Source organism: Engraulis encrasicolus, chromosome 8, assembly GCF_034702125.1.
Source record: "Engraulis encrasicolus isolate BLACKSEA-1 chromosome 8, IST_EnEncr_1.0, whole genome shotgun sequence".
NCBI classification, from domain to species: domain Eukaryota; kingdom Metazoa; phylum Chordata; class Actinopteri; order Clupeiformes; family Engraulidae; genus Engraulis; species Engraulis encrasicolus.
The window spans coordinates 35,786,021-35,809,787 of record NC_085864.1 but is presented as its reverse complement, the minus strand read 5'-3'; the positions used below and the strand labels follow the sequence as shown (position 1 = coordinate 35,809,787).

The following is a 23,767-nucleotide window of genomic DNA, read 5'->3' as shown; positions in this document are numbered from 1 at the left end:
GGCGTGCTCTTCTCTGTGTGTGTCTGTGTCCTGTTGTGTGTGTGTGTGTCTGTCTGTCTGTCTGTCTGTCTGTCTGTGTGTGCGTCCCTCTGTGTGTGTGTGTTGTCTGTTGTCCTGTGTTTCGTGTCGTTTCTGTGTGTGTGCGCGTCCCTGTGTGTGTGTGCGCGTCCCTGTGTGTGTGCGTGCGCGTCCCTGTGTGTGTGTGTGCGCGCGCGTGTTGTGTGCTCCAGTCCCAGCTGTGTCTGCCCCTCCACATCCTGGAGGAGCGGGGCCTTCCGCAGGTGGCCGGGACGGTGCGCGCCCTGCTGGACCTGGCCCCCCCGAAACACACCGCCTCCACCCCTGGCACCCCCTCCTCCGCCTCCACCGCCGCCACCACCTCCCTGGCCATCTAGACACACACACACACACACACACACACAAATAAACACCCCTCCAGACCAGACCCAAGTCCCCCACACACCACCTGACTGACTGACTGACTGACTGACCAACAGCACACTGACACTTATGTCACATGTAAAAAAAAACCACATACTGACCCACTGTCATCATACATACATCTTACATCTGACACGTGAGCAAACAGCCCCTGAACTTCACCCTCACACCCTCTGTCTTAACTACATGTCTCACACACACACACACACACACACACACACACCTACAAACACGTAACATGGCACAGACAGAAGTATGGACGCATGGTGCAAATGCCCCTTCTGGGGGGTGTCTGGGAGTGGAGTGGCCCCAGCGAGAGGAGAGAGGAGGTGGGGGAGTGGCGGAGAGAAGACCCGGGGGAGTGGATGGATAGATGGATGAGTATGGAGCAGCACTACCACTTGCCTGTATGGACCGATGGATGACTGACCCCCACACACTTCTGTCTGGCCAACAGGACACTACAAACAACCACACAGGAAGAGATTTGTTTATTTTTTTGTTTTGTTTTTTTTCCTCTGAAAATAGTGTTTTTTAATTTCTGTTTCTGTTTTTGTTTTCTATCACTTCCTTTTCTGTTCATATATTGTGGCTCCAGCTGTTGGAGGGTTGTTTTTAATTTTGCACCATATTAATATAATTTCATTGTTAATGACCATAAGAAATATGATGCCTATTATTATTATGCTTATTATTATTATTATTACTTTTATTATTATTATTTGATAATTTTAAGACTTGAGACTTGTTATATGTTAGATCCCTGCTCATCGAGGGTTGTCAAAAGGGTTGTTACAGTGACTTTGAGAGGGAATCCTTCTCCTCTACCCCATAGGCAGTAGAGCATGCTGGCTAAAGTAATACCTGTTAGCTGAGGGCAGCAGTGTTGTACCTTTTTAATTCTTCATCCAGCACAACAGAGCCCTGCCACTGTAGACAACATACTGTCTATGACTGCTACACAGGACTGCCGCAACCCTGCTAAAAGGAGTTGTATGTTTGAGATCTGACCACAGGGTGGCAGTATGCTGCTGCAGTCCACCCGGATGGTGCAGCCACGGTAATGCTGCATAAATAAATACACAAGCAATATGGCAGTGCTCCATCTCATCAGCAGCAGCAGCAGCAGCAGCAGCAGCAGCAGGAGCCAGTAACCAGTAGCTATTCTGGCTGGATGATGCATTTGTAGACTGAAGGTGGAGAAGGCTCCTGTAACATCTCTCTCTCTCTCTCTCTCTCTCTCTCTCTCTCTCTCTCTCTCTCTCTCTCTCTCTCTCTCTCTCTCTCTCTCTCTCTCTCTCTCTGCTGTCAGGTAGTAGAGCCCTGCTGTTTCAACAGCTGATGGCGAAACGTGATCCATAGGGTGCCTGTTGCTACATGGTAGTTTTCTTCCTCAGCTCAGCCTACGTAGCCTGGAGACGGGGACTTGAGTTGAGGCTGACTGACGTACGTTGTGCAATTTTGGAAGGTGAATAATTGAGGGAGTGAAACTCAAGACAGGGCTTGCCTGCGAGAGGGCCTGTAACCCATAGTGACTGACGTGGCGACCAGTGGGGTTGGCTAAACCCAAACGGCAAGCAGCAGCGCCAGTACTGCTGTACTGGCCTGGCCCGCCCGGCCCAAACTCCGGTGCCGGCGGGCCAATCTGCTCGACAACTGTTTTGATGAGCTAGAATTTTTAGTCTCAGAACTAGACACTACATTTCAAACGCTTTCGACGGGTTATCGTGTAACTATTGCATGGTTGTGCTCTCCATAGCAGAAATATATGTGGCCTAAGGTTACTGAATTAAATGTTGAGGATTAGAAGAAGGTGGTTTCTAAACTATGGACAGGCATAAGCAGAGTATGTAACTGACAATTGATGACAGTACAATTTGGCATTGTTCGAAATCTTAACTTGTTTACTATACAGTGGACTATGTAGAGTGTGGGTTTTCTGTGCCCCTTTTATAGTCTACTATGTATATAGTGACCAAGTGAATTTTTCAGAATAGGCCTTTGTCTCCTGCGTGTAACATGTAGCCAAGCATGCATAAGACAGTGGATGGACGGGTGGGTTTGTGGGTGGGTAGGGTTTGGGGGACAGGATTATATTTAAATATGTAAAGAAAACGAGAAAAAGTAGAAAAAAAAATGGTCCTGTCTGACTTTAAAGGCAATATGACTGGTGACTGCTGTAGTTGAGATATATTCTCTTTAGCACCTCCTGAAGTGCAGTGAATGGCCCAGTGTCTCCTCTCCAGTGAGGAGCTATGTGGCCCTGGCCTTCAGTCTTTTGTGTTGCTGTAGTCACCACTGCATGGCTTGCTCTTTCTACGCCTGGTAACCATACACCAGGCTGCATAGCCTTCCTAGAGCGGTTTGTCGTTGTGTGTAGAGGGATACACACGCCTAAACAGACACACACACACACACAAACATAAACACACAGACACATACACAAACATACACACGCCTACACTCTTTTTTTAAATGCTGTACACGTGATTCACTCAGTGATGTTTTAAGTCAACAGTGTATACAGCACGGGTGTGCACTCAGATCTATATTATTCAATCCAAATAGAGACACTTAGAGCCTGGAGACGTATGTTTTAAGAGAGAGGTGGGTACACTCTTGGCCACCCAGACAGGGTGCGGGGGCTTACACCACGCTGAGCATACAGGGTCAGTGGAGGGGGTTTGTTTTTAAAAGAGGCCATTTTTGTATTTTATTATCAAGGTTCCTACAGAAGGCTGCAGTAGGACTGGTGAGACAGGGGCCCTGAGTTTAAAACAAAAAACTTTGACCACTTAATTAAAAAAGTAAAAAGGTTTTTGAGTATAGAAAAAATAGTTACGGAGAGTCAAAAAGTATTTTTTCTATTTTAACTTGCTTTTTTATAGACCTAAGAGTTATGACAAGGGAAGTTAAAAGAAATTGAATTAAAATTATTATATTATTATTGCTGGGGGTTGTCTTGTATAGATATTTTAGTGTAATTTTTCTATTTTTATTTGCTTTAAAGAAAAAAAAAATATTGACTTGGGTGTTTTTCCCCCCCAGCAATTATCATGTGACCCTAGAAGCAGGGCCTGGCCCTGCGTGACACTGTACAGAGACATAAATAACATTCCATACGTTTACAAGTATGTACCACTTCCCATGTGCACCAGAGGACCTTCACATTGCTTTACCTACAGAGCCTGGACTTGGTTGGCCTTTGTTTTTTCTAAGTTTTTACCTTTTTTTTGTTTTTACAGTGTTTTTTTCTTTCTTTCTTTTTTTGAGCAAGTGTCCCACAAAAATATATACTGTATTGGATTCTAAGTAAGTGAGAAAAAAAAATATGGAAAGGTTTTTTTTTTTTTTTGGAATGGATATTTGATGTTATTTTAAAGTGCATTAATAAAAATTTACCATTTCGGCTCTGTGTGCATCTGTGCCTTTTTATAGCATATATAGTTTTTAATAGTTTTATGTGCGTGTCCACTGCCACATTTTCTGAAGAAGTTAAGAGGACCAGAAAAAAAAAAGAGATTACATTATGCCACATAAAATTCCTCCAGCTGACATTGATTATTGAGTGAACCAAAGAGTGAATGTTTAATATTATGTGTTGACTAATTGGTTTAATCCATTATTGCTCCTGTTGATTGAAAAGAGTGGATGGACCCAGCATATCTGAAATCTGAAATCTGCTCAAGGCATTTCAGATCCGGCCTATTTATTGAAACCTGTTGACAGTTGTACAACTTTACCTTGGATTACCTGATGGAGATGAGGATATCGGTTTATAATAGTATTATAGAAGTAACAGACTTACAAACGGTCCTGATATCCAAAGAATATATTTTGATTACCGGTATTGTCAATTGAGATGTCTGTTCATAGATTGGCCTGATTTAATTTCCCAAAATACTCTTATTTCTTCTTGCCCGTTTTGCCCTTGCCTTCTTTACCCTTCTTGCCTTCTTTTCCCTTCTTGCCTTTCTTGAACTGGCCCAGCCCTCTCCGCACCATCACACCTCTCCACCAAGACTGGATCTGCAACAGAACAATACAATATGTACAGTGAGTCCAATATGTATTTGATCCCTTGCTGATTTTGCCCGTTTGCCCACTAATAAAGACATGAGCAGTCTATAAATTTCTGATAATATGTATTCAAATATGGAGAGACAGAATATCAAAAAGAAATTCCAGAAAATAACTTAAAATAATATATTTTAATTTATTTGTATTTAATTTAGGGTAATAAGTATTTGACCCCTCTAGCTAAAGAAGATAAAGTGCTTTGTGGCAAAGCCCTAGTTTTCTAGCACTGAGGTTAGATGCTTCTTTTAGTTAATGACAATGTTTGTGCATATAGTAGAAACAATTTTTGCCCATTTCTCTTTGCACATTATCTCTAAAACATTAATAGTTTGTGGCTGTAGCTTGGCAAATGGGAGGTTCAGTTCTCTCCATAGAATTACTATAGGGTTAATATTTGGAGACTGTCTAGGCCACTTCACGACTTTAATATGCTTCTTATTGAGCCACTCCTTCGTTGCTTTGACTGTATGTTGTGTATTATTGTCATGTTGGGAGATCCAACAATGGCCCACCCATCAGTGTAGTGGTGGAGGGAAGGACGTTTGCACTCAGGATTGCACATTACATGTCTCCCTCCATCCATTCATTGGTGTGAAGTTGTCCTGTGCCTTGGCCAGACAAACAACCTCAAACCATAATGATACCACTTTCATGCATGATGGTGAGGAGGTTGTTCTTGGGATCATAGACAGCAGTACTCTTTCTCAAAACACATTGAATTGTGATAATGCCAAACAGCTTGATTTTGGTTTCATCTGACTACAGCACCTCCTTATCATATCCTAAACCAGTCTGATGTCCGTTGGCAAACCTCAGGTGGGACTGCACAGGTTCCTTCTGAAGTAGAGGTACCATGTGTGCACTACAGGATTTTAAAGCTCTGTGGCATTAAATGCTACCAGTAGTTTTCTCAGTGATTTTGGTCCCAGTAGCTTTGATATCATTGCCTAGTTCATCCCGTACAGCTCTAGGGTGATTTCTTTCTGTTCTCATGATTATCAAATCCCTACAAAAGGTCAAATCTTGTATAGAACCCCAGACAGCCTGATGGATAGTCATTTTGTATTCCTCACATTTTGGAAGAAATGCATCAACAGCTGGGTCATTAATACCTAGTCTCTTTCTTGTGGCTTTGCAGCCCATTTAATCTTTGTTCAGGTCTAAAATCGTGTCCCTGATATCATTTGACCACTATTTGGTCTTTCCCATGCTGGTGAGGTTGGAGTGTGACTGATTCACTCATACTATGGGCTGATTCTGCTGATTCAATGTGTCTTTTATGCATGTTAGTATGTACAGGTGTCTTTAATTCAGATGACAAGTTGATCGGAAGTGCCCATCTGGTCTGTGGGCCCGGAACTGTAATCAGTTGGCAGGGGATCAAATACTTATTTTGCTCGATGAAATGGAAATAAATTAATATATATTCTCTTCAGTTAATTTCTGGATTTTCTTTTTGATATTCTGTCTCTCTATATTAGAATACATATTATCATAACATTTATTGACTGATCATGTCTTTGTTAGTAGGCAAACCAACAAAATCAGCAAGGGATCAAATACATATTGGACTCACTGTATTTGTATAGTGCAGTATCTCAACTATGAAGCTGACTCAAATGTGTATGCTTATTTTGAAAGCACTTTACATGCGGGAATGTTGGTTGTGTGGCCAATGCCATAAATTAGCCTCATACCACATTGTGTGTTGGGCTGAGGTGAATGAAGGTTTATAATCAGTGGCCTCGTGCAATAAGATTTGCGTAACATACATACATACAGTATACCTCCCAAAAAATCAGATGTATCGATCCAGGCATAAACAGGATTTCTCACATTCTTGTGGCAAACTCCATTTGATTTGAACGCCAGTACAAATGCACTCCCTCACATTAGGTCAATCTTAGTACATCCAAACATTTGCGTGAGAAGTTGGATACGTAGCTTTGTCGAATATAAGCAAGTGAGTTTTGTACACGAGACCCCAGGACATATCCAATTGATATGGTAACTCTTGTAATTGTAACTTGTGTAATTTATGTAAGTCATACAAAAGGCGCATAAAAACAAACAAGTATTAATCCCAAAATCATCATCCTAAGCAAAGGTTTACTGGTTTAACTGGTATTGGTTATACAAATACATTTTGAATGTTTGATACATACACCAAAGAGGGAAATAAGTATTTCTTAAATAAAAAAACACTCCTCTTCACTGTTAAATGTCTGAAAAAATAATGAAAACCGCAGGGAGTGCTGTCACTCGGCAGCACCTGAGCAAAGTCAGGACAAGTTCACTGCACAGAAAGGTGCCTGTCTGGACAAGTGGACATGAGCCAGAGGAAGTAATCATGTAGCAGCCATGTGTCTGGCATGGCATGGCATAGCCGACTCCCTGAGGAGAGCACAGCTGCTGTTGTGTGGAGGAGGAGGAGGAGGTCGCTCGTTTGTTGGGTTTTTACCTTGGTGGCGGCACCCCTCTCCATCTGTTCTCTCTCCTGCAGCTTGCGGATGTTCTCCTTCTCCAGACGGTTGTCCATCACCACCTGCTCGCTCTCACGGTACTGAGAAAAGACACAGAAGCATTATTGACAAACAAACAGCTGCCTTCTGTGGAACGGAGGATAGACAAACATTATTGACAAGCAGCTGTTTACCTTTCTGATACTGAGGATGCACAAAAACATTATTGATTAACACCTGTTCACTAACGGAGGACAAACATTATTGACGAAGTAATATATGCTTACTTTTCTGATACTGAGGTTCCACACTATTAACAAACACCTGCTTACTTTTTTGAGATGGAAGAACGGCAACATTATTGACAAACACATCTTTACTTTTCTGATACTGAGGTTACACACTATTGACAAACACCTGCTTGTTTTTTTGAGATGGAAGACCGGAAACATTATTGACAAAGATCTGTTTGCTTTTCTCAGTCTGAGGAACACCACCACCATTACTGACGAACATCGCTTTACTTTCCTGATGCTCAGGGTCCAGGACACTATTTACCAGACATGATAACTATTTTTTCAGATGCAGAGAAACAGCCAGTGTCAACAACCATCAGTTTGTCCAGTCAAATACGATTTTCATTTGACTTTGAAATGATGGCAATATGCGGTGGCTTTGGCAGAGAGAGTAGAGAGAGAGAGGTTCCATTGGCCCATTGTTTCCGGGTTCTATTATTGCAAGGGGGAGGGGGCGGAAATCCCCCTTTAGGCAGACCTAGGCAGACCTAAGGACTGTTCTATTCAATGCCAGGAGCATTATGACACGCCCTTTTAGGCAGACCGGAACCTGGTGACATTAGGTGCCCATAGAAACCTATTATGTTGGCATATCTCTATATACTTAAAGAATCTCTGGCTTTGGTTAACGGTGATTGGCAACCTTGATTCAGAAGCTACAATCCAGAGCTACATACAGTATTCCAAATGACCTGATTTCACCAGTGTCCAATTTGGGTTTTTGGACTCCGTCACGGCATCAACCCAAGTAGATGATCTGTAATTCGCTAATAATAAGATGTTTACATATACTGTATAAGCTATGGATATTTTTGAAAACACATTGTTTTTTACCTCTGGTTTACAGTTTTAGAATGTGCATGTCCCCCCAAAAAATATCTTGTTTAGTGTGCGAAAATGCACCTGTCACCATGGAGGTTTTATTTTTATCCAATTGTCGTGTTTATACGTTTAAAATATCCACATTTAAAAACATCTGCATGCGCGTGACCAGCTCCTAAGGGCCCAGGGGTGCATTTCTCAAAACCATAGTTGCTTACTTCCTGAGCTACTTTGTTATTTTCAATGCAATTTTCCATTGGTACTGTAGCTACCCAAGTTGCTAACTGGCTAAGAACTACGCTTTCGAGAAACGCACACCTGCACTACACTGCACTGCACTGCTCACCTTCCTGGCCAGGTCCTGAAGCTGGGAGAGGTTGGTGGCCTTGGAGTGCTTGAGGAGGTTGACCTCCTGCTGCTTGTCCTCCATGTCCTTCTCATAGCGCTCCATCCAGTACTCCAGCTTCTCCCCCAGCCTCTGCACAGCAGCACATATTACATTACTGCATTACATTACATTGCATTTGGCAGACGCTGTATAACTAAAGCTACTTACAAACGAAGACATAATCATAGCCAACATCACTAGAAGATACATAGTGCGCAGGAAATATACAGAATAACAAGTGCAGATGCAAAGAAGGGTTTGGCTTTTTTTTTAAGTAAAGAAGAGTACACACACACAGCACATCATCAGCACTGACTAACTTCATGGGATGAGAGAATGCACGTGGGTGAGAAGGGAACCTCAGCTTCTTCACCCATCCCTGCGTGCCACATCTCCACGGAGACCCAGGTTCGAGTCCAGTCTGGGTCATTTCCCAACCTCACCCCATCTCTTGCTCTCAAACATTTCCTGTCTTCTCTCTGCTGTTGGATTCAAACCTGGGTCCCCATGGGTGATGCGGGGTTTCCCCCAGCACTTTACAGTTAAGGCGGCCACCTTGACGAGAAACATCTACCACCTTGACTATATCTCCAGCAAAGATCAATACTTTGTATTGTGAATGTAAGTGGTTCGCATTTCTGAAGTTCCTATTCAAAGTAATTGTATTGCAATTCATTTTCAGAGATCAGACTTCACGTGAAACTGTTAAACATGGCCTTTCTCATGCTCCCTGACCTGGCTTAAACCTCACCACCTTGACTAACAAATGTTTAGCGGGAAACACTGGGTGATGTGCCCACATATATTAGCACAGTGTTCCATGTATCCCATAATAAATGTCATAATGTATTGTGTAGGAATCCTAAGGATGGTGGCCATAGTAGGTATTGCAACTATGCTGCTCATTGAAACTGTGCTGCTTATTGCCGATTTTATCTTTTCATGAATATTTACTAAATAATAAACTAATATTTACAGGTATGACTAAAGTACTGTACGTTTTGCAGCTAAAATATCTATTTCTGGAAATTCAAAATGGCGGACAAGGAGAAGATCCCCCTTTTCATATATAAGAAGTACAATTTTACAAGTCATAAAGAATACTTTCTTTTCACTTCGCTTTCACTTCACTTGACTTTCACACAATACTTAGTGGTGGTGGTATTCATAAGAAAAATCACATTTGTGAATGAGCAGCATGCATTCTGGAAAGAAAATGCTAAAAAAAAAACATTACAGTGCACCTTTAATGAAACAGAGGACCTCATACCCAATACATTCACTCCAAAAAGGCCTAAAGGTTCTAGCTTATAGTGTAGCCACCAGCCCCTTCCACTCACCATTACATTATACATTGCATTTGGCAGACGCTTTATAACCAAAGCGACTTACAAACGAGAACATGATCATAGCCAACATCACTAGCAGATACAAGTGCACAGGAAATATACAGAGCAACAAGTGCAGATGCAAAGAAGGGTTAGGGTTTTTTATTTTTTTTTAGAAGAGTTAAGTAGACTAAACACACACACTCTCACACACATCATGTCAAGAGTCTGGCCTGGGACTAGGGTAGCTCAAGCATCTGTAGCTGTAGCAGTTAGTCACGAAAGAGGAGAGTATCCACTCACCAACTGGTTGTCCTTCAGGAAGATCTCCATCTCCATGTGAACGCGCCTCTCCACCTCCATTTTGTCATTAAGCAGCTGTGAAGATAAGAATGGAGGGTCAACGTCCATTGTTCAGTGTCCAGTGTTCATGTATGTATATTTATACATGTATATTATGTATAACCTGTACAGTATACTGATGAACTTTGCATTAAAGAAAATTCAGGATTGCCCCACTTAATGGACATCCCATCACCTCTGCACCTTGAACGCTTTGCCATGTAAATACTGAGGCTACAAAAAATACAGCACTCAAAAAGTAAGTGAAAAAGTTATGAAAAAGCACAGAGAATCCTCTTTGAAAATAAGAGTTTGGAGTGATTGCTTTGACGACACGATCAACACACACACACACACACACACACACACACACACACACACACACACACACACACACACACACACACACACACACACACACACACACACATATACGCACACACTTTCAAAGATAATTTTCTTATCATGGTAACTTGTTGTGATAAACAATCAAGCTTTTGAATCTTGAATCACACACTCACTCTCCAACTGAGTCAGAACTGACCTTTATCTCATCCGTCACCTCCTTCTCCTTGTGTGTGACGAGCTTCTGCCCCTGGAAGACCAGCAGCTCAGCGCTGCTCTTCACGTACTTCCTCTCCAGACTGGTCTTGACCTTCATCTCCTGCAGCTGGTCCTTCAGATGGGCCGTCATCTCATCCAGCCTCTACACTCATTATGAGGGGTACCGTCACCATCACATATATGACATAGGAATTTTAGAAAACTTTAAGTTTGTTTTTTTTCTTTTAAAATTTTTCTTTAAAGATGTTTTATGGGCTTTTTGTAGCCAGGCTATGCCCGCCTAATGACGCAACAACTTCGGTGTTGCTAAATTAGTCAAGCCAAGAGCAATCCAAGTACGTTCTGAGCTCCGGAGGGCTGGGGAACTCCGCCCACTTTCTCGGGAACCAATCAACGTTGAGCAGCTCCAACGGCCCTTGGTCAGACCAGAATCTCGTTAAGAGATTTGAAAGTCAATGATAATCAGGCTAGGCTTTTTGTACCTTTATAATAAATAAATGATTTGAGATAGGTCAATTGAGAGAGGCAGGAAACGAGAGGGGAGAGAGAGACGGGGAAGGACCTCAGGAAATGGCTAAGGCACCGTAATGTTACAGATAACCGGGTCCTATTTAAAAAAGGCACATAGGTCCCCAAAAAAGGGGAATTGTGTTAGTGCCGCAAGTGGCGCCAACCCCTGTGTCGTGACCTTCTGTGAGTTACATGTTCAACGTTCTGATGTAACTGTTATGGGAATGTTTAGAAAAGGGGAAAAGTCTATGTGACAGTAAAAGATGGATTACTGGGAGCGTGGTGGCTCAATGAAGTCAATGGGCTAACACACCATAACTTAACATCAGGGACCCGGGTTCGATCCCAAGGAATTTCCCTGATCCTTCCTCCTAATATATTCATATTTTTAAAAAGTTGGTTACTGCCTGTACCATACCTGCAACTCTAGGGTCTTTTCTTTGCGGATGTCCAGGAGTTGCCTCTGCAATGCCTTGGTACGTCTGCGGCCTTCCTCCTCCCTGCAACACACAGACACTAGTCACCGCCATCTGTAGAGACCTTATGGCACATTCATATAACAAGCTGACATGACATCTCAATAGTCCTCAATTAGCTTCTACATGTAGCATTTCCTTTTATGTTCTTCATGAAAAGTGAAAAAGCTTGAACTCAAGATTGGTGAATTTTACAGCATATTATCTGAAGAAAGTTATAAACATGCCATTGCCAATTCTTAAATTTTCACCAATTCTGATTTATCAGTTAATGCCTATGTCAGCCAAACAATATTCTGGTATTGATAGTGCTGTATTGTGTAACCTTATGATGATATCCAATAGATGGGCCTTTTTCTTCTTCTCCTCATCCACAGCAAACAGTAAGGTTTCAAATGTGCGTTTCTCTTTCAGTTCTGCCAACACATCTGTGATGACCTGAACCAGAAACTGCCTATAATAAACAAATGATATGGATGAGAAAAAAAGGATATTTACAAATGTAAAGGTGCACTGTGTAATGTTCGTAGCGGTTTATTACCGGAATTCATGCTGCCCATTCACAAATGTTACCTTTTTCATGAATACTTAAGCACCACCATCAAATTCTAAGTATTCATTATGACTGGGAAAAAATGTATTTCATGAAAAGGGGATCTTCTCCATTGTCCACCATTTTGAATTTCCAGAAATAGACATGTTTAACTGCAAAACTCACTGTACTTTGGTCTTACTGGTTTAATAATATTTCATAAACCTCATGAAAAGATTGAATTTGGCTGTGGGCAGTGCGGTTTCAATGAGCTGCATAGTTGCAATTCTTACTCTGGCCACCATCCTACACAGTGCTCCTTTAAATTACATTTAAATCAAGCTCATACAGGTGATCATTATTGGCAATGTACAGGAAATGAGTAGGACTGTGGTCTTAATTATGCCATGGCCTACCTGTCCCTCTGCACTTTTGTGAGGTTGTCGGGTGAAAGTGGGTTGGTTTCTAATGTGCGGTTTAGCTCTTTGTGTGATTTGTGCAACTCCTGCACGGCGTCAATCACACAACCACTCTCACCCTGGTTGTGACGAAGTGTCCTCAAACTTTGTTCCGCCTCTTTGTTCTGTGAAATGACCTCACTAATGTCTGTTCCCACTACCTAATTGACACAAAAGCACAAGAAAAGCAAAGGGAAAATGCATGAACAAGCCACACAAACAATTGCAACCCACTAACATGAGTGCAGAATACAGTGGGGGCCTATATCAGGTTTGAAAATACTTTCAGAACAGTTTGTGTACTGATATACCATGTCAGCCTCTGGGCGGCCCTTGTAAGAGTCGGGCATGATGTTTCCCAGAACGGCAAGCTGGTCTGCACAGTCTTGGAGCACTGTGCACACTCTGATCAGTTGTGCCCCTGAAATCTGCACCGGCATCCTTCTGTTTAGCTGCATACAATGGATGTCATGCAAAACCATGGTTAGTAATTCAACATAGGCTACCAGTAACCTTCATCATCATCATCATCATCATCATCATCTCTAGGCCTAAGCTTATATACACGGAATTTTGTTGCTAATCTTTCATTATTTTATGCTGATCCAGATTCATCAATATCCATTAATTAATTAATTTTCATCCCAGTTTCATTAAAGACTAAGCCTACAATGCAGCTGTTGTTTAGTTGCACATTGTCAGTGCATGGCATGTGAGTTCAGAATCTTGCTGGTTTATTTCTCGATGTAGTTCTCATAGCTTGCTCAGAGTTTAAGAATGAAATGTGAGTATTAAATGAACACAAAGGATAGCTGCATGCATATATCACATAACAATGTTTTTGAAGTTGTTTGCTGTAAACAGAATCTCAAGCCTCACCTGTCAGCTGAAGAGGACCAAAGTTGTCAGCGGTTACTATGGCAGCACATTTCAATCGAGAATAAAAATAAATGAAATTGATCAAATTAAAACCATCCGAGGACTAAAATTAATTAATATGTGTTGTTTTACATCAGGTCAAATCTGTTGTGTGTTTTTATCGAAGAAAAATCACCAAAATTAGTTTACCGAAATGCAATTTCAGTCAGGCGCCACTTTGGCCACCATCTAGATAATTTCCCAGCATTCCGTTCGAACTTCCTTTTCCTCCATTTTTTCGTACAGTGCAGGTACGTTCGAAAGATATGGATAAACTAAAGTTCGTTTTTTTAGCCTTATTTACAGTTGTTGTGCACAATAATTATATAATCTTGTGCAGAACTCCTCGCGGTTTCTCGATATATTCTTTGGTATCCAGGTGTGCAATGGATGCCAAAGATTTAATGTGGATGCTGTTGTGGCTAGTAGGAACCAGAGTTCCCTTGCTTGGCGCTGACGAAATAAAGAATGAACCAAAAATGTGGACAATTTGACAGGATAGAAACATTGTAAACCACGAATCACTGCCTCGTTTGTTTCCTCATCTTCTACTTATTCCCAGCCGCTCGGAAAATGGATAGAATGCTAATAGTTCATCGCTAAACATGTTGTGATAGCCGCTGCTATACAGCTAGCTAACCCAAAGCATTGGCGAGGTTTGCATATGATGCTTTTGGGTGTAGAGTCTTATTTATATAAACAAGTTGTTTGTCTCACAGATCTGGACATTCCTCGTGACGTGTTATTTGCGGTTTTGTTTCTGCATCTTTCATGTGTTCGTGTCATTCATAAGTGTCTTGTTTGTGTTTTGTAGGTATAGGTAGCCTGGACTAAAGTCTCACAATGCCGGCTGGAAGGTAAGTAGAGGCCATTCTTTAAGTTAAACTCGTACGGTGAGAGGGAAGCACCCCACATGTTGTGTTTGTAAGTGCTTTGAGCATGCCGTTGTTAAGTCTCACATAACACGTGGGGTGTGTGGGCATGGTTATGCGACTCTGATGGTCGCCAGACAAGTCATTTATGTACATATGAAGTTGTTGAATGTGTATGCTTGTGTCCTCTTGAATCTAGACTCTGGAGCAAGGCCATCTTCACTGGCTACAAGCGTGGCCTGAGGAACCAGCGCGAACACACAGCCCTTCTGAAGGTAGAGGGAGTCTACACCAGGGATGAGGTTGACTTCTACCTGGGCAAGCGTTGCGCTTACGTCTACAAGGCCAAGAAGTGAGTCTTCCCTCTTCACAGTGGTCCGTTTGTTGTGGTCATGAACTATGTTTTTTGTATGAATTAGTGCATATTTGTTGGCCGTGTTGTAAATGTATTGTGTATACCATCTAGTTTTTATCTGCTTTGCTTTTTCATGCCACCTTAAATTCAGTGCATCCCAAGCACAATGTAACCACCTCAGGCCGTAGTTGTTTACATCTGCCCTGTGGGGATATGTTTTGTTTTTTGTTTGGTGCATGCCTAGTTGACTTGCTGGTCTGAAACTTAGTCAGGCTGATGCCTACAGCTTCCACCCCATTGTCTGGCGATATGTTAGAGGGGTATAATATTTTCACTTTAGCTATGGGTATGTTTGAAATGCCAGCTGTCCGTTGTCCATGACTGCATGATATTGTACTTAAGCTGCGAGTATGTGCTCTGATTACTACACTGCATGGGCAAGAAGATCAGACTTGCATCACTGGTAATGTGATCTTTGGATCTGTCCAAAATTGGAATTGTGCTAACATCTGGGCATAATCAGAAAGTGTAGTGTATCAGAGCATTGTTGTTTGCCTGTGGGTGAATGTGTCCCTACAGTCTTGGCATGGAGTGATGGAACCCGTTTGTGACTGCGTTCCAACTGTCTGTTTCAGCACCACAAAGACGCCCGGTGGCAAGCCCAACAAGACGAGGGTCATCTGGGGCAAGGTCACCCGCGCACACGGCAACAGCGGCATGGTGCGTGCCAAGTTCAGGAGCAACCTGCCCGCAAAGGCAATCGGACACAGAATTCGCGTGGTGAGTACCGAGGGACCAGCTGCTCCCATTTCCCCATTCCACTGAGGTAGAGGATTCGTGTCAAATTAGTACTTACCATCCTGTCCTATTACCTGTGGCTTCATCATGCAAGGCAAGACGTCATTAATGATCAATGTTTTATTTGGCATCTCGCTAAAGCACAATTTCAAAGGTAATTTTCACTAACATCTGGATGTTGAATGGGACAAAGCCCCCCCCTGGGTGTTTTTTGTCTATACTGATAGCGGGTAAACTTTCCTGTTTCTCCACAGTGACGTTACTGAGGCAAGAGGCCTCAAGCAAAAGTAAAGGGCAGGAGGTTTGAGTAGGACTCGGACACCTTGAAAGTTGATCGATGAACAAGAGGCTAGACTAAGAAACCCTGAAGGGCCTTCAAATGGGGATTTGACAAATACTTAAATTAAACCAACCACTGAAGGTGTTGAATGGCCTTTTTCATGTGATTATGTTAGACCCCTTTGAACGCTCAACATTTCAATGCATTAAAAGCAGATCAACGTTTCCGTCTGGTGGTTTAGATATAGATGTTGCTTGTGAACTTAGTCGTTGTGGTTTGACATTGTTTTCAATATCTTGAAAACCAGTCAAATATCTTGGTAGTGTCCTGTGGCAATGAGTTGGGTTTTGGGTTGACATGTTGTACATCTAGTTGTTTGTGCATCCCTGCTTCAGTTTCAAGCACAGCATCTGTAGAATATAAGCACTTCGTGCAATTTTCAGGAAAGCCATTAGCCAAACAGACCTGGCTGGGGTTGGTATGAGATGGGTTTGCATGGACCTTAATGCCCTTCCTTTAATTGATTTAAAGGCCTTAACTGAATAATGTCTCGCATCAATGAGTCCTGAAAAGACCAAGTAGGCCTGAAGGCTGGTTAGAATTTCATTGTGTTTGCTTTGGCCTTTAAAAAGATGGATTCATGGGTAGATTTTATAATGCAGGGAGTCCAACTACATTGGAGCCTAGTTTGTTTCTCGGCAATCAAATATGTAGTCCTCATAGCAGCTTTGAATGGTAGGTTACAAAGAAACTCAGCTGGACCTCTGCACAAAGTTAAGTCTTAAGTGGACTGGGAAAGAACATTACTTGAATGGCATGTCGGCGGAGGTAGACGTTTGAACATTGTGTGCTGGTCTTCTCTTCATTGCTTTTAGTAGCACTGAGTGGGTGTTGTGCGCTTGGTCTAGCACAACACAATGATGCAAGCTGTTGCAGTGAACAAGATGGATGGTGGTATTGAGACTTGTTCAGTACGGTTATTATGAGCCAGGCCTCCTGTGGAAGATGAATGCTAGTGATGTACGTCACACGGCTGATCTTGAACACTGAGTCAGGACATCTTATCCCTAGACTCCATTGGGATGCTGTCATGGTTGCACCCAATTGCTGGAATGATGTCTGAAATTATCCAATTTGTAATGACACTAGTGTTCGTGTGTTCTGAGATTGCTTGTCTGTGCTATGGTCAAGTGTTTCGTGATGATGCAACAAGTGTAAACACTTGTTGTGTCAGATGTTCACTGTGAAGAGGGATGGTGTCACATCAGAACATTAATTCGCGCACACGGCTCACTCAAACACGTGTTCTAGTCTTTCCCAAATGCTTGAAAGTTTTACCCCCACTGCGTACTAATATTTGAATGTGAACATGAACATGTGGATGTGACAGTTGTTTGGTACCCTCTGCTGTGCTGTAGATTCTGGGTCTGAATTTTGCTGAATACTTTTTGTTGAGTATTTCAGACATGCTCTCTGAACATTACTGACTCAAGCGTGCTGCCTTTGGAGTAGGAAGGTTGGTGGCCTGTGGTTTAGACCAAAATGCCCACTCAAGATGTAACGGTATACAAGAATTGATGAGAAAGGGTTAGTTTGACACCAGGCTTCTTTTTGTAGTAGTGTCATCATTTTTGTAGCACTTTAAGTAGCAGTGCTAAAGCTTCCTGCAGAAAGGGTTCCATTTCTCCAGTTATCATGTAGACTGGATACAGACATGGTGCATTTTTGTACATTTGCATCTATCGGAATTTTTTTTGTGTGTGCGTTGTCTTTTAGCCAGAACACTCTTTGTGTGTAAATGCTACAGGTGGTTTTTAATTGCCGATAATAATCTATTATCTGGAACTCATTGTCTGGAGTCCAGCTATGCTCATTTTGATCCACACCTCACAAGAATTGCCTTGCCACCAGATTGACACTTAAAATACAAACGCTGCAGTCAGATCAATGCAACTTGAGTCAATCCTCGATTGTAGTTTTGCCACCATTACTTAAGTCTTATTGACATCTCCAGTGAGGGCAGTGGGGCATCTGCCGTGCATCCCTCCCTGCCTGTAGTCCCATAACTGGGTCACTGAAAATGGCCTGTGCACTCACTAACTTGCAGTCTTTTCTCTCTGCTTTTGTCTTTCAGATGCTCTACCCATCCCGCGTCTAATGTGCTGTTGTTGTGTACATACAATAAACAAAGTCTGGTTGAAATGTTCTCTACTGCCTCTTCATTTTCTTCCTGTGGTGCTGCTGCTGAGAGTGGGGAGCCTCAAGGACTTCGGCACAGTGTGGTCACAAGAAATATGAACATAATCTGATGGCCACAGAGGATTCTGGTGTAGATCAAAACAAAGATATTGTGAATCTTTGTGATGTTGTGACTTTTTTTTATTATTATTAATGTTGGAACCATAGTAGCAAAGGTTTTTCCCACTAAAAATGCAGATGGATAAAGATGAAATTTTTTAAAACTTGAGTTTGACATTCACTTCATATACTACTCAATGCCAAGGTTACCAGCTTGCACGTCTAAGCTTCTAAGATGTTTTTACCAAACCATGTAAAACATGTTAATACTGAAGGCATCCGATCTACACGTAGATTGGTACCAGTGTTACATGAAATACTTGGTTGCCCTTGATGGGAAGAATTAAATACTATGTGAGATCCATTTGGTCTTGAGTGGTGGGATCTTTCAAGGGTCTACCTCAACTCTGTCAAGCAGGGCACAGGCCACTAATTGTTGATTCAACTTGAACGAAGGGTGATTTGGCCATTCAAAAACGTTTTCTTCCACATGTAAAAGTTAACCAAAGGGTGTGTGCAGGAAGAGTTGTGTGTGGGGTGTTCTTGACTTGAGCTGTATTAGGACGTGGGGCACAATAACCCAAAATAACCCCTGAGCACTCTGCAGTCATCATGACGCAGAATGGATACCTCCGCACATCCTTTAGTTTGGAGGAAAAAAAGCTAGACGCGACTTGCACCTTTGCGGCGAAGAATGATGAACCAAAGCTAGTGGAAAAATACTGCACCCGTGGTCGGATGAGAGGCTGCAGTCTGCCTTCGTCAGTCGCCTCCGCGCTACGGGAACGTCACATCATATTCCCACAACTACTGCCCTCCTTGTAACAGTATCCTCAGTAAGCAATGTGCCAGTTCACTTAACAAAGGGAACAGCTGGGACATTGAACTTGAAAGCAATTTAAAAAAAAACCAACGGGACATGTATCTGAAACCATGTCAAGGTGGGAAATGTAGAAACCCTGATGGCGTTTAGAAATCTGTTATATTTTTTGGCGTATTTATTGAAGTCCATAAAGAAGAGGCTTTCACATTTAACTAATTCAACGCAGTTCAAAAAAGGAGCGCATGTAGATTGGTGCTGAACGCGTATGAGACGGTCCTATGTTTGCTGCGGTGTTGCGTATGTTTTGGAACGCCATTGGGTATTGTAGTTCGTATGCTGGGGATTTAGGGGCATAAGCAGTGGGTAGTCGAGAACGAGAACTACATTTCCCTGTTCACTTGGGCTTTGAGTCCCTCAAAGGACTGCTTTATAAAGAAGTTGTTTTTCCTCAGTGCTCGTTCTGGATCTGTTGGATGAACAGTCAAAGACACAGGTAACTGTTGCTACGGAAAATGGTTTTAGTTAACCTTTAGAAATGAATGTAAACTTGCGTTTTAGTTAGGCACGTCTTAACGCAAATCGTCAGCTGTCAGGTAAGAATGGGGGAATGTCATTTTGTAGGCCTATTTTATGCTAGAAATCCTAGTCATGAACCATTGCTGAGTGCCTCCTGTGTCAGACATCAAAATCACATTGTTCACTTGGTTATAGTAATTTGCATGGCGCAGAACCAACTGTAATCTTCATATCTCTAACTGTGATAAAATGTTATTTTGCATAACAGACAGGCTTGGGTGGTCTACTGTAATCAGTGTTTAATGCTGCTTTGGGGTTCATCGTTTGGGAACAACCTTACAATGTACAAGCTGATGTTTTCCTCCAATGCGAGGTTTCTGATAAAGTGCTTACTGTCCTACTGCTTCATGTGCCCCTCGTGGTGTAGCCCATTTGTCATATGAGCTGGTTGTCTTCTTCATATCGCTTTTTCGTATTGTTATAGAATGATTATTGACGGACTTGCTGTCCCTCGTAATCCGAGGCTGATTTTGAAATTGCCTAGCGTAGACGATCGACGGGTGATAGCCTATTATAGACACGATTTTTAAACGTTATGCACGTGAACACCCCATGTGCAATTGTCGAAGTTAACTGTAAACCTATAGCATACTGTGATGGGTTTTCTTTTTACCCATGTAGAGTAGCCGAAGGGATTGTTGTTGCTGTACTCACATTCACCACCAGCTGCGAAAGGATGGAGAACACAACACCGTCCTAAACAATAGTGCTATTTTGATTGGTCCTTGTCACATTGTTGTGGATGGTTAGCGCCTTTCTTATACTCCATGACTCCAGTTAGTTCAAAATGCATTTTATTGTTCAGAAGAAGCGACTTGCTCTTCCTTGCTGAACAATAAATACGCTGGTCTGGAGTTCCTCTTAGGCTGCTTCCTATTGCAAAATATTGGTGAGGTTTATGGGGTTTTCTTGTCTTTCCTGTCTGTGATAGATGAAGTGAGATTTGGGCCCCTATGAACCCCTCCCCCTCCTCAAAAAAAGAAAAGAAAAACCATAAGCGTGCCTGACATGTTTTACTTGTAGATCATTCTTCAAAAAAAAAAAAAATACAGTATTCAAATTTGATTCAGGGCTGACCCAAACATTGTATTCTGGTTTTGGGCCTCCCAAACCTTTTACTCTGGTTTTGGGTAAAAGGTACTTTTACCTCACAGAAACATTTTATACTGCTGTAACTGTATGCAAGAGGTGACCCTTGTTAACTTTTGTCAGGCTTAATTAAATGCGGTCCTATCAGAACCTTGTCTGGGGGGGACACATCAAGCAAAATGTTAGTGGGCCGGCTTGGGGTTTTTGGCGGCTTGTCTGATTTGATGACAACTGTTCTAGTTGACGTATTGTCCCCTGAAAACAACCCAGCCAGTGTTGTCCCACGATGCTGCTCAGTTTGTAAAAACGCCTACTGGCTTTTCTGTTTGACGCTGACAGTGAGAAAAAAAACAACAATTCTGATCGCAACGACGCCAGTCAGTGCTCCCATGTTGGTGAAAAAAGATGAAAGAACATGATTTGGGAAAGGACTACCTGGCAGCCGGCCCTGCATACCGGGCTGTACCGTCCAGAGAGACCTTACCTGGCTCAGAAATAGACCCATATCAACTCTCCAAGGTCCAGGTGAGTCTATGTTCACAGCCTATATATTCAGCAATCATAGTCATACTCATAACCATATTCATACTGTGACAAAAACCATGTGATTCGTACTCCACACAGTTCCATTTACATTTCTATCCCATAATAATTATTTGAGTATGATTAGGGTTATTGCTTTTGCTGTTTTATCAATGTTGCTGTTGCTTGAGTTATTACTCCGTCCTTATTTAGTCATCTTGTCAAATTGCTAAAAACTCAGCTGTAGGCCACACACATATCTTGTGGCATCATGCAATCCATCCATAATGTCTATAACTTATAGTGCGTGGCGGGCATTGCTTTTGTCATAACGATGTGTGTGTGTCCATTCTTGTGTAGTAGCGTGTGTGTGCAGTAGGCCTACTTTAAGCACAGGCTCAGCAACAGTAGCACCCCAATGCTTTGGGTGCGGGCCACACACACTACTGGGCCTACCACCCTCCTCACGTGCCTGGCTTAATGGGTTACAGACTTAATGCAGCTGAGATCTCGTTTGGCCCAATGAGTTGTGCCTACCACCACCATGGGCTGGCTTATTTAGGCTCTGAGAGTATTTGATGGTGTGTGTGTGTGCGTGTGTCTCTCTCTGTGTGTGTGTGTGTGTGTGTGTGTGTGTGTGTGTGTGTGTGTGTGTGTGTGTGTGTGTGTGTGTGTGTGTGTGTGTGTGTGTGTGTGTGTGTAGGGGTGGAGTAGGGGGTTGCTTGTAGGGCAACGGGGATAATGAAGTTTGGGCTTTTCGCTGAGTCAGAGGGCCGTCCTTCACTGCGCCCCTCTCACGCTGTACTTAATTCCTCTCGCTCCAGGCGGCCAGATGTGAATGACTCATGTAAAAACTGCCTGCTTTCACTCTCATCTGCCATGTGACATATAGAGGGAACAGCTGTATTTTTTTTCATGGCAGAGTTGCTGAGATCAGAGTCTATTGTTATAGTCTGTAAGTTAAGTCTGTGAGTTATGTGTATGTTATAACCTTAGTGCCCAAACTGTAATGACAATGTCTTAATCTGTTTCTTAAGAATCTCAGCCAATGCCATAGCAACTTTGTTATGATAATAGTAATGGTAATATTTCGGTTTATATAGCGCCTTTCAAAACACCCAAGGTCGTGCAGGAATGTGTGCGTGACTTGTGTGTGTGTGCACGCGTCAGTACGTGAGTATGTGTGTGCGTGCATGTAAGAAGTGAATGTGCTTGCGGAACTATCATGTAGGATGTAGTGTAGCTTTTCTCACTTTTTTTCTATGGGATCGCTTGTGAGCCCATCTGCATGAAAGGGCTACAAGACAAATGCATTGGGGACAACGCGAGGGTGAAGAGAAGTGGATTGTTTGCAACATTTGGATCCACGTGCGTGTGGCAGTTAGACCCAAAGACCCCTCTCTCTCTCTCGGTGTATTGTGCGTTAGTATGGGACCATACGCTTGTCCCAAGCGCTGCAGGCTGGCGGCCACACATGCGGGTGACAGCTAGCCTATTGGACACGGCTCTCCAAAATGAAACACAATGGGGCAGCAGGTGTTGTTTTGTGTTTACACACAGAGTGGCCTGCTCTGTTTGGTATTCCTTTTTGTTATTCCTGTTCTGTCACTCCTGTAGCTCCCTCTCTTTCTGTCTCTCTCTCTCTCTCTCTCTCTGTCTCTCTCTCTGTCTTTCCCTCTATCACACTCTCTTACATGCTTATCTATCTATCTATCTATCTATCTATCTATCTATCTATCTATCTATCTATCTATCTATCTATCTATCTATCTATCTATCTATCTATCTATCTATCTATCTATCTATCTATCTATCCATCTATCTATCTATCTACGTATCTATCTACATATCTATCTATGTATCTATCTAATAGTATTTTAACAGTGCAAAAATGTCTGTCTGTCTGTCTATGTCATAGTATTTTGTAAATGCCAGAAGGCCCACACCTATCTGTCTGTCTGTCTGTCTGTCTGTCTGTCTATCTCATAGTATTTTGTCAGTGCAGGAAGGCCAACACCTATCTATCCCACTCTCCTCTCCATTGTTCCCTCTGCTGGGCTGTTGTCCTATTTGTTCTGTCCTCCATCCCATTGCATTTTCCTCTGCTTCCTTTACTCTTGCCTCTTCCTCCTCACAATTCATTTAGAGATCCCTCCTGCAACCTCCCGTCATCGGATTGGCTGCTCACCCACAGACCCCCCCTGCATGCGGCCGTGGCCAGGCTCGAATTGCTTATGTAAGCTTAAGCCCCTCCCCCTTCCCCAGCCCCACCATCAGTCAGAGCCAATGGGGCGGCTCGGCTTCCGGTGATGCGCTAAACATTCAGAGCCTGTTAGTGGTTGGCCGGGCTTGAATGGCTGTGCGAGCTCAGTGTTTGTGCAACGTGAGCGCACCAGAGGAACGTGAAGCTTGGAACACGCCGTGTGGAGAGGGGAGGGGGAGAGAGGAGGAGGGGAGTGGAGGATGAGGAGGGGGCTGCCTGGATGGCACGTGCCAAGGAGCACTGCAGAGATGCAGAGAGATGTAGAGAGACGGGG

At 42.7% G+C, this 23,767-nt stretch overlaps 4 protein-coding genes across 11 annotated transcripts in view; 3 read left to right on the top strand and 1 right to left on the bottom strand.

Moving 5' to 3' along the window:
- lrch3 (leucine-rich repeats and calponin homology (CH) domain containing 3) overlaps nucleotides 1-3,871 on the top strand; it is a 49,502-nt gene extending 45,631 nt beyond the window's left edge. For all 6 annotated transcript variants that reach the window (XM_063205551.1, XM_063205549.1, XM_063205550.1 and 3 more), the window contains one exon: nucleotides 231-3,871. In XM_063205551.1, coding sequence (XP_063061621.1) covers nucleotides 231-395 — 165 coding nt within the window. In that variant the 3' untranslated portion in view covers nucleotides 396-3,871. The remainder of the gene's footprint in view (nucleotides 1-230) is intronic.
- A 387-nt stretch (nucleotides 3,872-4,258) lies between these two features.
- Nucleotides 4,259-13,801, bottom strand: iqcg (IQ motif containing G). The gene is made up of 10 exons (XM_063205564.1): nucleotides 13,579-13,801; nucleotides 13,011-13,151; nucleotides 12,658-12,860; nucleotides 12,035-12,163; nucleotides 11,652-11,733; nucleotides 10,704-10,865; nucleotides 10,121-10,195; nucleotides 8,448-8,579; nucleotides 6,983-7,084; nucleotides 4,259-4,470 (listed from the first exon to the last, which is right to left on the bottom strand). The coding sequence occupies exons 2-10, from the start codon at nucleotides 13,137-13,139 to the stop codon at nucleotides 4,348-4,350; spliced, it is 1,137 nt and encodes a 378-aa protein (XP_063061634.1). The 5' UTR covers nucleotides 13,140-13,151; nucleotides 13,579-13,801; the 3' UTR covers nucleotides 4,259-4,347.
- rpl35a (ribosomal protein L35a) lies at nucleotides 13,800-18,128 on the top strand. Its single transcript, XM_063205582.1, has 5 exons — nucleotides 13,800-13,868; nucleotides 14,432-14,474; nucleotides 14,689-14,841; nucleotides 15,480-15,624; nucleotides 18,057-18,128. Exons 2-5 carry the CDS (start codon nucleotides 14,461-14,463, stop codon nucleotides 18,078-18,080), a joined length of 336 nt encoding a protein of 111 aa, XP_063061652.1. The 5' UTR covers nucleotides 13,800-13,868; nucleotides 14,432-14,460; the 3' UTR covers nucleotides 18,081-18,128.
- Nucleotides 18,129-18,238: 110 nt separating this feature from the next.
- The window catches only part of abcc5 (ATP-binding cassette, sub-family C (CFTR/MRP), member 5), a 50,546-nt gene continuing 45,017 nt past the window's right edge, over nucleotides 18,239-23,767 (top strand). For all 3 annotated transcript variants that reach the window (XM_063205537.1, XM_063205536.1, XM_063205535.1), the window contains exons 1-2: nucleotides 18,239-19,536; nucleotides 21,048-21,233. In XM_063205537.1, the coding sequence (XP_063061607.1) occupies nucleotides 21,114-21,233 (120 nt within the window). In that variant the 5' untranslated portion in view covers nucleotides 18,239-19,536; nucleotides 21,048-21,113. The remainder of the gene's footprint in view (nucleotides 19,537-21,047; nucleotides 21,234-23,767) is intronic.

Bases quoted from the DNA above. Each gene is read 5' to 3' on its own strand.
- iqcg (XM_063205564.1), bottom strand. From the start codon at position 13,139: ATGCCGGTGCAGATTTCAGGGGCACAACTGATCAGAGTGTGCACAGTG. The intron at 12,861-13,010 runs GTATATCAGTAC...TGTGTCAATTAG, and splicing joins GCCGCCCAGAGGCTGACATG to GTAGTGGGAACAGACATTAG. The intron at 4,471-6,982 runs GTAAAAACCCAA...GTTCTGTTGCAG, and splicing joins AGAGGGGTGCCGCCACCAAG to ATCCAGTCTTGGTGGAGAGG.
- rpl35a (XM_063205582.1), top strand. The intron at 14,842-15,479 runs GTGAGTCTTCCC...TGTCTGTTTCAG, and splicing joins TACGTCTACAAGGCCAAGAA to CACCACAAAGACGCCCGGTG. The intron at 15,625-18,056 runs GTGAGTACCGAG...TTTGTCTTTCAG, and splicing joins TCGGACACAGAATTCGCGTG to ATGCTCTACCCATCCCGCGT.